The sequence below is a fragment of the Bombina bombina genome, chromosome 1 (genome assembly GCF_027579735.1).
Source record: "Bombina bombina isolate aBomBom1 chromosome 1, aBomBom1.pri, whole genome shotgun sequence".
Classification (NCBI taxonomy): Eukaryota; Metazoa; Chordata; class Amphibia; order Anura; family Bombinatoridae; genus Bombina; species Bombina bombina.
In genome coordinates, this window is record NC_069499.1 from 141,276,091 (window position 1) to 141,290,175 (window position 14,085).

The 14,085-nt window shown below is 42.1% G+C and overlaps 1 protein-coding gene across 3 annotated transcripts in view; it reads right to left on the minus strand.

Moving 5' to 3' along the window:
* MAP4K5 (mitogen-activated protein kinase kinase kinase kinase 5) overlaps positions 1–14,085 on the minus strand; it is a 498,289-nt gene that overhangs the window by 133,911 nt on the left and 350,293 nt on the right. Inside the window, exons 16-17 of one of the 3 annotated variants that reach the window (XM_053697647.1) lie at positions 13,035–13,077; positions 10,512–10,548 (exon numbers count right to left, since the gene is read on the minus strand). In XM_053697647.1, the coding sequence (XP_053553622.1) occupies positions 10,512–10,548; positions 13,035–13,077 (80 nt within the window). Of the gene's footprint in view, positions 1–10,343; positions 10,549–13,034; positions 13,078–14,085 lie in introns of all 3 variants that reach the window. The other 2 variants (XM_053697646.1, XM_053697645.1) reach the window with 2 other exon arrangements.

A 14,085-nucleotide genomic window follows, 5' to 3' on the forward strand; every position in this document is an offset into this window, starting at 1 on the left:
TATCTTTGAGACTTCTAACATCGCTAGGGTACTCATGGTTCCCCCTTGATGGTTGATGTAAGCCACAGTCGTGATGTTGTCCGACTGAAATCTGATGAACCTCAGTGTTGCTGAGGCCAAGCTAGAAGAGCATTGAATATTGCTCTTAACTCCAGAATATTTATTGGGAGGAGTTTCCCCTCCTGAGTCCACAATCCCTGAGCCTTCAGGGAGTTCCAGACTGCGCCACAACCTAGAAGGCTGGCATCTGTTGTTACAATCGTCCAATCTGGCCTGCGAAAGGTCATACCCTTGGACAGATGGACCCGAGAAAGCCACCAGAGAAGAGAATCTCTGGTCTCTTGATCCAGATTTAGTAGAGGGGACAAATCTGAGTAATCCCCATTCCACTGACTTAGCATGCATAATTGCAGTGGTCTGAGATGCAGGCGCGCAAATGGCACTATGTCCATTGCCGCTACCATTAAGCCGATTACTTCCATGCACTGAGCCACTGACGGGCGTGGAATGGAATGAAGGACACGGCAAGCATTTAGAAGTTTTGATAACCTGGACTCCGTCAGGTAAATTTTCATCTCTACAGAATCTATAAGAGTCCCTAGGAAGGAGACTCTTGTGAGTGGTGATAGAGAACTCTTTTCCACGTTCACTTTCCACCCATGCGACCTCAGAAATGCCAGAACTATCTCTGTATGAGACTTGGCAATTTGAAAGCTTGACGCCTGTATCAGGATGTCGTCTAGATACGGAGCCACCGCTATGCCTCGCGGTCTTTGAACCGCCAGAAGTGAGCCCAGAACCTTTGTAAAAATTCTCGGGGCAGTGGCCAACCCAAAGGGAAGAGCTACAAATTTGTAATGCCTGTCTAGAAAGGCAAACCTTAGGAACCGATGATGATCTTTGTGAATCGGTATGTGAAGGTAGGCATCCTTTAAGTCCACTGTGGTCATGTACTGACCCTCTTGGATCATGGGTAGGATGGTCCGAATAGTTTCCATTTTGAATGATGGAACTCTGAGGAATTTGTTTAAGATCTTTAGATCCAAGATTGGTCTGAAGGTTCCCTCTTTCTTGGGAACCACAAACAGATTTGAATAAAATCCCTGTCCTTGTTCCGTCCGCGGAACTGGATGGATCACTCCCATTACTAGGAGGTCTTGCACACTAGGAATGCCTCTTTCTTTATCTGGTTTGCTGATAACCTTGAAAGATGAAATCTCCCTTGTGGAGGAGAAGCTTTGAAGTCCAGAAGATATCCCTGAGATATGATCTCCAACACCCAGGGATCCTGAACATCTCTTGCCCACGCCTGGGCGAAGAGAGAAAGTCTGCCCCCCACTAGATCCGTTTCCGGATAGGGGCCGTTCCTTCATGCTGTCTTGGGGGCAGCAGCAGGCTTTCTGGCCTGCTTGCCCTTGTTCCAGGACTGGTTAGGTTTCCAGGCCTGTCTGGAATGAGCAACAGTTCCCTCTTGTTTTGAAGCGGAGGAAGTTGATGCTGCTCCTGCCTTGAAATTTCGAAAGGAACGAAAAACAGAATTTATGTTTACCTGATAAATTACTTTCTCCAACGGTGTGTCCGGTCCACGGCGTCATCCTTACTTGTGGGATATTCTCTTCCCCAACAGGAAATGGCAAAGAGCCCAGCAAAGCTGGTCACATGATCCCTCCTAGGCTCCGCCTTCCCCAGTCATTCGACCGACGTAAAGGAGGAATATTTGCATAGGAGAAATCATATGATACCGTGGTGACTGTAGTTAAAGAAAATAAATTATCAGACCTGATTAAAAAACCAGGGCGGGCCGTGGACCGGACACACCGTTGGAGAAAGTAATTTATCAGGTAAACATAAATTCTGTTTTCTCCAACATAGGTGTGTCCGGTCCACGGCGTCATCCTTACTTGTGGGAACCAATACCAAAGCTTTAGGACACGGATGAAGGGAGGGAGCAAATCAGGTCACCTAAATGGAAGGCACCACGGCTTGCAAAACCTTTCTCCCAAAAATAGCCTCAGAAGAAGCAAAAGTATCAAACTTGTAAAATTTGGTAAAAGTGTGCAGTGAAGACCAAGTCGCTGCCTTACATATCTGATCAACAGAAGCCTCGTTCTTGAAGGCCCATGTGGAAGCCACAGCCCTAGTGGAATGAGCTGTGATTCTTTCAGGAGGCTGCCGTCCGGCAGTCTCATAAGCCAATCTGATGATGCTTTTAATCCAAAAAGAGAGAGAGGTAGAAGTTGCTTTTTGACCTCTCCTTTTACCAGAATAAACAACAAACAAGGAAGATGTTTGTCTAAAATCCTTTGTAGCATCTAAATAGAATTTTAGAGCGCGAACAACATCCAAATTGTGCAACAAACGTTCCTTCTTTGAAACTGGATTCGGACACAAAGAAGGCACGACTATCTCCTGGTTAATGTTTTTGTTAGAAACAACTTTCGGAAGAAAACCAGGTTTAGTACGTAAAACCACCTTATCTGCATGGAACACCAGATAAGGAGGAGAACACTGCAGAGCAGATAATTCTGAAACTCTTCTAGCAGAAGAAATTGCAACCAAAAACAAAACTTTCCAAGATAATAACTTAATATCAACGGAATGTAAGGGTTCAAACGGAACCCCCTGAAGAACTGAAAGAACTAAATTGAGACTCCAAGGAGGAGTCAAAGGTTTGTAAACAGGCTTGATTCTAACCAGAGCCTGAACAAAGGCTTGAACATCTGGCACAGCTGCCAGCTTTTTGTGAAGTAACACAGACAAGGCAGAAATCTGTCCCTTCAAGGAACTTGCAGATAATCCTTTCTCCAATCCTTCTTGAAGAAAGGATAGAATCTTAGGAATTTTTACCTTGTCCCAAGGGAATCCTTTAGATTCACACCAACAGATATATTTTTTCCATATTTTGTGGTAAATTTTTCTAGTTACAGGCTTCCTGGCCTGAACAAGAGTATCAATAACAGAATCTGAGAACCCTCGCTTTGATAAGATCAAGCGTTCAATCTCCAAGCAGTCAGTTGGAGTGAGACCAGATTCGGATGTTCGAACGGACCTTGAACAAGAAGGTCTCGTCTCAAAGGTAGCTTCCATGGTGGAGCCGATGACATATTCACCAGGTCTGCATACCAAGTCCTGCGTGGCCACGCAGGAGCTATCAAGATCACCGATGCCCTCTCCTGATTGATCCTGGCTACCAGCCTGGGGATGAGAGGAAACGGCGGGAATACATAAGCTAGTTTGAAGGTCCAAGGTGCTACTAGTGCATCTACTAGAGTCGCCTTGGGATCCCTGGATCTGGACCCGTAGCAAGGAACCTTGAAGTTCTGACGAGAGGCCATCAGATCCATGTCTGGAATGCCCCACAGTTGAGTAATGTGGGCAAAGATTTCCGGATGGAGTTCCCACTCCCCCGGATGTAATGTCTGACGACTCAGAAAATCCGCTTCCCAATTTTCCACTCCTGGGATGTGGATTGCAGACAAGTGGCAGGAGTGAGTCTCCGCCCATTGAATGATTTTGGTCACTTCTTCCATCGCCAGGGAACTCCTTGTTCCCCCCTGATGGTTGATGTACGCAACAGTCGTCATGTTGTCTGATTGAAACCGTATGAACTTGGCCTTTGCTAGCTGAGGTCAAGCCTTGAGAGCATTGAGTATCGCTCTCAGTTCCAGAATATTTATCGGTAGAAGAGATTCTTCCCGAGACCAAAGACCCTGAGCTTTCAGGGGTCCCCAGACTGCGCCCCAGCCCATCAGACTGGCGTCGGTCGTGACAATGACCCACTCTGGTCTGCGGAAGCTCATCCCCTGTGACAGGTTGTCCAGGGACAGCCACCAACGGAGTGAATCTCTGGTCCTCTGATTTACTTGTATCGTCGGAGACAAGTCTGTATAGTCCCCATTCCACTGACTGAGCATGCACAGTTGTAATGGTCTTAGATGAATGCGCGCAAAAGGAACTATGTCCATTGCCGCTACCATCAAACCTATTACTTCCATGCACTGCGCTATGGAAGGAAGAGGAACGGAATGAAGTATTTGACAAGAGTTTAGAAGTTTTGTTTTTCTGGCCTCTGTCAGAAAAATCCTCATTTCTAAGGAGTCTATTATTGTTCCCAAGAAGGGAACCCTCGTTGACGGAGATAGAGAACTCTTTTCTACGTTCACTTTCCATCCGTGAGATCTGAGAAAGGCCAGGACAATGTCCGTGTGAGCCTTTGCTAGAGGAAGGGACGACGCTTGAATCAGAATGTCGTCCAAGTAAGGTACTACTGCAATGCCCCTTGGTCTTAGCACCGCTAGAAGGGACCCTAGTACCTTTGTGAAAATCCTTGGAGCAGTGGCTAATCCGAACGGAAGTGCCACAAACTGGTAATGCTTGTCCAGGAATGCGAACCTTAGGAACCGATGATGTTCCTTGTGGATAGGAATATGTAGATACGCATCCTTTAAATCCACCGTGGTCATGAATTGACCTTCCTGGATGGAAGGAAGAATTGTTCGAATGGTTTCCATTTTGAACGATGGAACCTTGAGAAACTTGTTTAGGATCTTGAGATCTAAGATTGGTCTGAACGTTCCCTCTTTTTTGGGAACTACGAACAGATTGGAGTAGAACCCCATCCCTTGTTCTCCTAATGGAACAGGATGAATCACTCCCATTTTTAACAGGTCTTCTACACAATGTAAGAATGCCTGTTTTTTTATGTGGTCTGAAGACAATTGAGACCTGTGGAACCTCCCCCTTGGGGGAAGCCCTTTGAATTCCAGAAGATAACCTTGGGAGACTATTTCTAGCGCCCAAGGATCCAGAACATCTCTTGCCCAAGCCTGAGCAAAGAGAGAGAGTCTGCCCCCCACCAGATCCGGTCCCGGATCGGGGGCCAACATCTCATGCTGTCTTGGTAGCAGTGGCAGGTTTCTTGGCCTGCTTTCCCTTGTTCCAGCCTTGCATTGGTCTCCAGGCTGGCTTGGCTTGAGAAGTATTACCCTCTAGCTTAGAGGACGTAGCACTTGGGGCTGGTCCGTTTCTACGAAAGGGACGAAAATTAGGTTTATTTTTGGCCTTGAAAGACCTATCCTGAGGAAGGGCGTGGCCCTTGCCCCCAGTGATATCAGAGATAATCTCTTTCAAGTCAGGGCCAAACAGCGTTTTCCCCTTGAAAGGAATGTTAAGCAATTTGTTCTTGGAAGACGCATCCGCTGACCAAGATTTTAACCAAAGCGCTCTGCGCGCCACAATAGCAAACCCAGAATTTTTCGCCGCTAACCTAGCCAATTGCAAAGTGGCGTCTAGGGTGAAAGAATTAGCCAATTTGAGAGCACGGATTCTGTCCATAATCTCCTCATAAGAAGGAGAATTACTAGTGATCGCCTTTTCTAGCTCATCGAACCAGAAACACGCGGCTGTAGTGACAGGGACAATGCATGAAATTGGTTGTAGAAGGTAACCTTGCTGAACAAACATCTTTTTAAGCAAACCTTCTAATTTTTTATCCATAGGATCTTTGAAAGCACAACTATCTTCTATGGGTATAGTGGTGCGTTTGTTTAGAGTAGAAACCGCCCCCTCGACCTTGGGGACTGTCTGCCATAAGTCCTTTCTGGGGTCGACCATAGGAAACAATTTTTTAAATATGGGGGGAGGGACGAAAGGTATACCGGGCCTTTCCCATTCTTTATTTACAATGTCCGCCACCCGCTTGGGTATAGGAAAAGCTTCGGGGGGCCCCGGGACCTCTAGGAACTTGTCCATTTTACATAGTTTCTCTGGGATGACCAAATTCTCACAATCATCCAGAGTGGATAACACCTCCTTAAGCAGAGCGCGGAGATGTTCCAACTTAAATTTAAATGTAATCACATCAGGTTCAGCTTGTTGAGAAATTTTCCCTGAATCTGAAATTTCTCCCTCAGACAAAACCTCCCTGGCCCCCTCAGACTGGTGTAGGGGCCCTTCAGAAACAATATCATCAGCGTCCTCATGCTCTTCAGTATTTTCTAAAACAGAGCAGTCGCGCTTTCGCTGATAAGTGGGCATTTTGGCTAAAATGTTTTTGATAGAATTATCCATTACAGCCGTTAATTGTTGCATAGTAAGGAGTATTGGCGCGCTAGATGTACTAGGGGCCTCTTGTGTGGGCAAGACTGGTGTAGACGAAGGAGGGGATGATGCAGTACCATGCTTACTCCCCTCACTTGAGGAATCATCTTGGGCATCATTTTCTCTAAATTTTGTGTCACATAAATCACATCTATTTAAATGAGAAGGGACCTTGGCTTCCCCACATTCAGAACACAGTCTATCTGGCAGTTCAGACATGTTAAACAGGCATAAACTTGACAACAAAGTACAAAAAACGTTTTAAAATAAAATCGTTACTGTCACTTTAAATTTTAAACTGAACACACTTTATTACTGCATATGCGAAAAAGTATGAAGGAATTGTTCAAAATTCACCAAAATTTCACCACAGTGTCTTAAAGCCTTAAAAGTATTGCACACCAAATTTGGAAGCTTTAACCCTTAAAATAACGGAACCGGAGCCGTTTTTATATTTAACCCCTTTACAGTCCCTGGTATCTGCTTTGCTGAGACCCAACCAAGCCCAAAGGGGAATACGATACCAAATGATGCCTTCAGAAAGTCTTTTCTATGTATCAGAGCTCCTCACACATGCATCTGCATGTCACGCTTCTCAAAAACAAGTGCGCAATACAGGCGCGAAAATGAGACTCTGCCTATGATTAGGGAAAGCCCCTAGAGAATAAGGTGTCCAATACAGTGCCTGCCGGTTATTTTACAAAATTCCCAAGATTAAAATAATTCCTCAAGGCTATGGAGTATAAAATATGTTTATATATAAATCGATTTAGCCCAGAAAATGTCTACAGTCTTAAAAAGCCCTTGTGAAGCCCTTATTTACTGTCTGTAATAAAATGGCTTACCGGATCCCATAGGGAAAATGACAGCTTCCAGCATTACATCGTCTTGTTAGAATGTGTCATACCTCAAGCAGCAAAAGTCTGCTCACTGTTCCCCCAACTGAAGTTAATTCCTCTCAACAGTCCTGTGTGGAACAGCCATCGATTTTAGTAACGGTTGCTAAAATCATTTTCCTCTTACAAACAGAAATCTTCATCTCTTTTCTGTTTCAGAGTAAATAGTACATACCAGCACTATTTTAAAATAACAAACTCTTGATTGAATAATAAAAACTACAGTTAAACACTAAAATACTCTAAGCCATCTCCGTGGAGATGTTGCCTGTACAACGGCAAAGAGAATGACTGGGGAAGGCGGAGCCTAGGAGGGATCATGTGACCAGCTTTGCTGGGCTCTTTGCCATTTCCTGTTGGGGAAGAGAATATCCCACAAGTAAGGATGACGCCGTGGACCGGACACACCTATGTTGGAGAAATTAGACTGTTTGGCCATTGATTTGGCCCTGTCCTGAGGAAGGGTATGACCCTTGCCTCCAGTAATGTCAGCAATAATTTCCTTCAAGCCAGGCCCAAATAAGGTCTGCCCCTTGAAAGGAATGTTGAGTAATTTAGACTTTGAAGTCACGTCAGCTGACCAGGATTTAAGCCATAGCGCCCTACGCGCCTGGATGGCGAATCCGGAATTCTTAGCCGTTAGTTTAGTCAAATGAACAATGGCATCAGAAACAAATGAGTTAGCTAGCTTAAGCGTTCTAAGCTTGTCAATTTCATTCAATGGAGCTGTCTGGATGGCCTCTTCCAGGGCCTCAAACCAGAATGCCGCCGCAGCAGTGACAGGCGCAATGCATGCAAGGGGCTGTAAAATAAAACCTTGTTGAATAAACATTTTCTTAAGGTAACCCTCCAATTTTTTATCCATTGGATCTGAAAAAGCACAACTGTCCTCAACCGGGATAGTGGTACGCTTTGCTAAAGTAGAAACTGCTCCCTCCACCTTAGGGACCGTCTGCCATAAGTCCCGTGTAGTGGCGTCTATTGGAAACATTTTTCTAAATATAGGAGGTGGGGAAAAGGGCACACTGGGTCTATCACACTCCCTGCTAATAATTTCTGTAAGCCTTTTAGGTATAGGAAAAACGTCAGTACACACCGGCACCTCATAGTATCTATCCAGCCTACACAATTTCTCTGGAATTGCAACTGTGTTATAGTCATTCAGAGCAGCTAATACCTCCCCAAGCAATACACGGAGGTTCTCAAGCTTAAATTTAAAATGAGAAATCTCTGAATCAGGTTTCCCCGAGTCAGAGATGTCACCCACAGACTGAAGCTCTCCGTCCTCATGTTCTGCATACTGTGACGCAGTATCAGACATGGCTCTAACAGCATTTGCGCGCTCTGTATCTCTCCTAACCCCAGAGCTATCGCGCTTGCCTCTTAATTCAGGCAATCTAGATAATACCTCTGACAGGGTATTCATGATTGCAGCCATGTCCTGCAAGGTAATCGCTATCGGCGTCCTTGATGTAATTGGCGCCATATTAGCGTGCGTCCCCTGAGCGGGAGGCGAAGGGTCTGACACGTGGGGAGAGTTAGTCGGCATAACTTCCCCCTCGACAGAACCCTCTGGTGATAATTCTTTTATAGATAAAGACTGATCTTTACTGTTTAAGGTGAAATCAATACATTTAGTACACATTCTCCTATGGGGCTCCACCATGGCTTTCAAACATAATGAACAAGTAGGTTCCTCTGTGTCAGACATGTTTAAACAGACTAGCAATGAGACTAGCAAGCTTAGAAAACACTTTAAAACACGTTTACAAGCAATATAAAAAACGTTACTGCGCCTTTAAGAAACACAAATTTTCCCAAATTTTGAAATAACAGTGAAAAAATGCAGTTACACTAACGTTACACTAACAGTGTATGTAATAAGTTAGCAGAGCATTGCACCCACTTGCAAATGGATGATTAACCCCTTAATACCAAAAACGGAATAATAAATGACAAAAACGTTTTTTAAACAGTCACAACAACTGCCACAGCTCTACTGTGGCTTTTTACCTCCCTCAATATGACTTTTGAAGCCTTTTGAGCCCTTCAGAGAAGTCCGGGATCATGCAGGAAGAAGCTGGATGTCTGTGTCTGTAATTTTTGCTGTGCAAAAAAAACGCCAAAATAGGCCCCTCCCACTCATATTACAACAGTGGGAAGCTTCAGGGAACTGTTTCTAGGCAAAATTCAAGCCAGCCATGTGGAAAAAACTAGGCCCCAATAAGTTTTATCACCAAACATATGTAAAGAACGATTAAACATGCCAGCAAACGTTTTAAAATACACTTTTATAAGAGTATGTATCTCTATTAATAAGCCTGATACCAGTCGCTATCACTGCATTTAAGGCTTTACTTACATTACTTCGGTATCAGCAGCATTTTCTAGCAAATTCCATCCCTAGATAAATATTTTAACTGCACATACCTTATTACAGGAAAACCTGCACGCTATTCCCCCTCTGAAGTTACCTCACTCCTCAGAATATGTGAGAACAGCAAAGGATCTTAGTTACTTCTGCTAAGATCATAGAAAACGCAGGCAGATTCTTCTTCTAAATACTGCCTGAGATAAACAGTACACTCCGGTACCATTTAAAAATAACAAACTTTTGATTGAAGAAATAAACTAAGTATAAAACACCACAGTCCTCTTACGACCTCCATCTTAGTTGAGAGTTGTAAGAGAATGACTGGATATGGCAGTGAGGGGAGGAGCTATATAGCAGCTCTGCTGTGGGTGATCCTCTTGCAACTTCCTGTTGTGAAGGAAAATATCCCACAAGTAATAGATGATCCGTGGACTGGATACACTTAACAAGAGAAATAGATTTATGTGAAGAAGTTTATATAGGACAAGTCTGGCTATCACTAGAATGATATAGTTTTTAATTATTATTTGTATTTTTTCACTTCCAAACTTTAGCTTGAGCAGTAACATTCCCCAGAATACTGAAAATTCCCCAGTAACTGAGCTTATATCCACCCATACAATGAATGAGCAGGCATGTCAACAGAAATGAACACAGTTAATAAAAAGTATCTCTAAACACTTCTTTATATGAAAATGTAATTTGTTTCATGCAGTTAGCCCCATAATACCTCTACTGATTGTATTCATAAAATTATTTCCAAATGGCAGAACCTGGAGTGGATTATGGAAGCAAACTGGGAATCAATACAATGTGTTTAGAATTCATAGTAGTACTTTGAAGTGTATAGTTATACTCGTTACTACTTTGTCACACAAAGAGTGTTCATTTCCAGCCTCTACGTATGAGATGCTGCTGTAACTGCTTGGCCAGTAGTCTTGCAGAAGAGCAGATTGTCTCTCTGCTTTATTTACCCATGTCATAGTATCTACTGAATAGTCCAGGGCTGCTGATACTGCTAAAGAGGGCAACAGGGGGGGGAGCAGTCTGCTGACCACAACCTGGGCTGCTCTGTCTCCTGTGAACCTGTGGAGGTCTGTTATCCGGCTGATGTTTGATGGTGTTGGAACGATCATCATCACCTATATTGTCTTCTGGAAAGCTGTTCATTCTCAGAGGCTGCAAAACAGATGAAATGATTTGTTACACTTCTACAGGGGCTGTAATCTTGGTTAGTACACTGGATATTAAGCAATGAAAGCAAGTAATAAATATGTATTTATGTAATAAACTATTCTCTATACAGATAGTGAGGTCATGTTTCATAGTAATATACTAAACAGCAGAGGAACAGACACAATCTAGAATACTAGCAAACACAATAAGAGAAATGACAAAACCAGAAGTAGTGTTTCCTTACTCAGATTAAATGCACATTTATAATAACTGGACTACAAAATATTCCTCCCAAGTCTCTCCATTTGATCAATGTTTCCACAGTGCATATTTCTTTGATCTATAGATGCCCATCTTTTGCCAGGGTTTTACAAATTAAAATTTCCACTCACAAAGCTCTTGCAAACTACATTCCTACATTTATGATTGTTTTTAAATGTTTTTTGTACTGACTCTATGAGAGAGAACAGGTGTACATTTGCTAAACAGTATGTGTGTTTGTTGGCATTAGAGACAGTAAGGCACCTTGTAACTGGCTAGAGAATAACATATCAGCCAAGCCTTAAGATTTTTAAAACAAATTAACATCCTTTTTACTGCAATTATTTTTCTAGGTCTTTCATGTTCCAGCAGGAACAAAAGCAAATGCCCACTATTTTGAAAAGGGATGTCCAATAAGCTCATATAAATGTGATGGTCATATTTCCACATACTTTTGGCCATACAGTGTCTATAGTTTCACTTATAAGGTTTATGCCCACTAATAAAAATTGAGTGTAAAGAGGGTAATGAACAAACACCAGCAAGGTGTGGAATTACATATTAAAGTGATAGTAAAGTTGCGCCTCTATGAGCGTTCCTCTAGGTTGCCTAACCTATAATCATTAAAATCGCTAAGTTTTTATTTAAAATTTTGTTAGCAAAACATTATTTTAAATTTCCTTTTAACTTATAGTTTTACCGCGCCTCGCTCCGCCCCCCTTAGACTTCCTGGTCTATGCTCTATCTGATGTAGAGAAGGGTCCCACCCGCTCTCTATGTAAACACCCATGCTCGCTCCAGATGTAGCAAGATGTGCACATGCGCAAATTCATTTCCACTTCAATCAACGCTGTTCATTGTTTACTGGTGTAGTAGAGAGCTTAGTTGTGTATCACGCTGTTCATTGTTTACTGGTGTAGTAGAGAGCTTAGTTGTGTATCGTATTGCTTAAATATCTGTAAAGGATGCGAATGTACGGATTGAATACTAGCTTTGAATGATGTGTCAGATGGGATTCCTTTAGTGATGAACACGCATGCGTCACATGGGAGCGTGCTTTTAATTGTCGACTCTGATAAGTAACTTGAGCATGTGCTCTAGATAGAGGGGGCGGTTTTGCTAAAGTCCTGGTCACCTAACGGCCAGTATTTCAACTGGATGCCAAAGTAAACGTCATAAAAAAATTTGACACAGAGCCGGGTGGAATACGGGAAACTCGGATGGAAAATTTAAAGTATTACTAATTTTATATATATATATATATATATATATATATATATATATATATATATCTATATCAAGTTGATTATAACTGCTCTGATGGGAGTTTAAAGGGCACAATGCATGTTGCACTATAAAAATTGTGTACTGTCTTGAAGAAGGCCCATAAATGGGTTGAAACGTTGACTTCTACAAATAATGTACAAATAACTTGGAAATAAAAAGATACACTGTTTGTTGCTTTATAAATTCCTGTGAGTGCCCTCCTACATTTGGACATACACATATATATATATATATATATATATATATATATATATATATATATATATATATATGTTGAATGAGATTCATGTTTATTTCAAATGATGTAACAAATGACGCTTTGAATATGGTGCAACTTTACCATCAATTTAACATAACCTGCTCTGTGCCTGTAGTGTTATCACCTCGGCCATGTTTTCCTGGGCAGTTATGAATTATGCATGCTGCAGGGCTAGCATGGCAGAACATGTATTGTGCCTATGGGCATCACGTGAATAGTGCACATGAATAGTGCCGATGAACGGCACAATACATGTTCCTCCCTGCACACCCTACAGCATGTGTACCTCATAAGTGTCCAGGAAAACATGGCCGATGTGACAACCCTACCTATAATGCAAGGCAACACCTAATTAAAAAGTAGCTAAAACAGCAATTTTCTTAACCTTAAGTGAAGCAAGACATTTGAATGCTTGGATAGTCTCTGCTGAGAAAAGACAAGGATTGAGATATAATCGGTGCAGAGGGCAAGCACAAGAAGAACAGGGCAGGAATTGCAGAGTGGTCCATTAAAACCTTTCTACATTATAACCTTTTGGAGACAAAGCTAAACTTGATAAATAAATAGAACTCTAGATTAGAGTAATTCATGCAAATACATGGAAAATAAGGTTTAATTAATCACATTGTCTGTATACTGCACTAAAACCTTGTTTAGGATTCATTTTAAATCCATAACATACCTTAGGGGGTAACGGTGGAGGCACAACTCGCTTCAACGTGGATCTAAAATTAAAAAAAACAAACATAACATGTTGTAAGACTAATTATTGAAGCAATTTGGTGACATTTTTGTAATTATTTGCAGACTATGTTTGTGCTAAGACAAAATTACTTTGGTTATAGGGCCTGGTACTCAAACTCGTGGGCATGGAGTGAAATCATCAGCTTATTTTATTTGGTATTATATTATAAAATTTCTCTCCTTAAAGGGACAGTATACCGCAAAACAGTTTTTCCCTTAATGTGTTTCCAATTACTTTTTTTTACCAGCTGCAGATTATAAAATGTATGATAATTTGCTTTTTAAGGTTAATTTGTGTATAGAAATTAGCTGGTTTTGTGTTTTGAAGCCACAACCTAATAAAAACTTAAATTATGCTTACCTGATAATTTTCTTTTCTTCTGACGGGAAGAGTCCACAGCTGCATTCATTACTTTTGGGAAATAAGAACCTGGCCACCAGGAGAAGGCAAAGACACCCCAGCCAAAGGCTTAACTACCGCCCGCCCCCCCCCCCTTCCCTCATCCCCCAGTCATTCTGCCAAGGAAACTAGGAACAGTAAAAGAAATGTCAGGGTGAAAAAAGTTGTCAGAAGAACAAAAATTAAAAACCGCCACCTCATAGATAAAACACGGGCAGGGAGCTGTGGACTCTTCCCGTCAGAAGAAAAGAAAATTATCAGGTAAGCATAATTTAAGTTTTCTTCTTAAACGGGAAAAGTCCACAGCTGCATTCATTACTTTTGGGAAACAATACCCAAGCTATAGAGGACACTGAATGCAAATAAAAGGGCGGGAGCAGAAGGCAGCCCCTTCGAAGGGCACCACAGCCTAAAAAAAATCCAACAACCTACAAAAAATTGTAACACTTAGAACAAGGGGTTAAAAACTTGAAAGGACCCATTAACTGCCCATCAGTTGAAGTGAAAGTAAATCCTAGCGTTTTACAAAACGCTAGGATTTACTATTGAAACAAATAAAGGGCACTTTCATTCATGAAGTATAAGATAC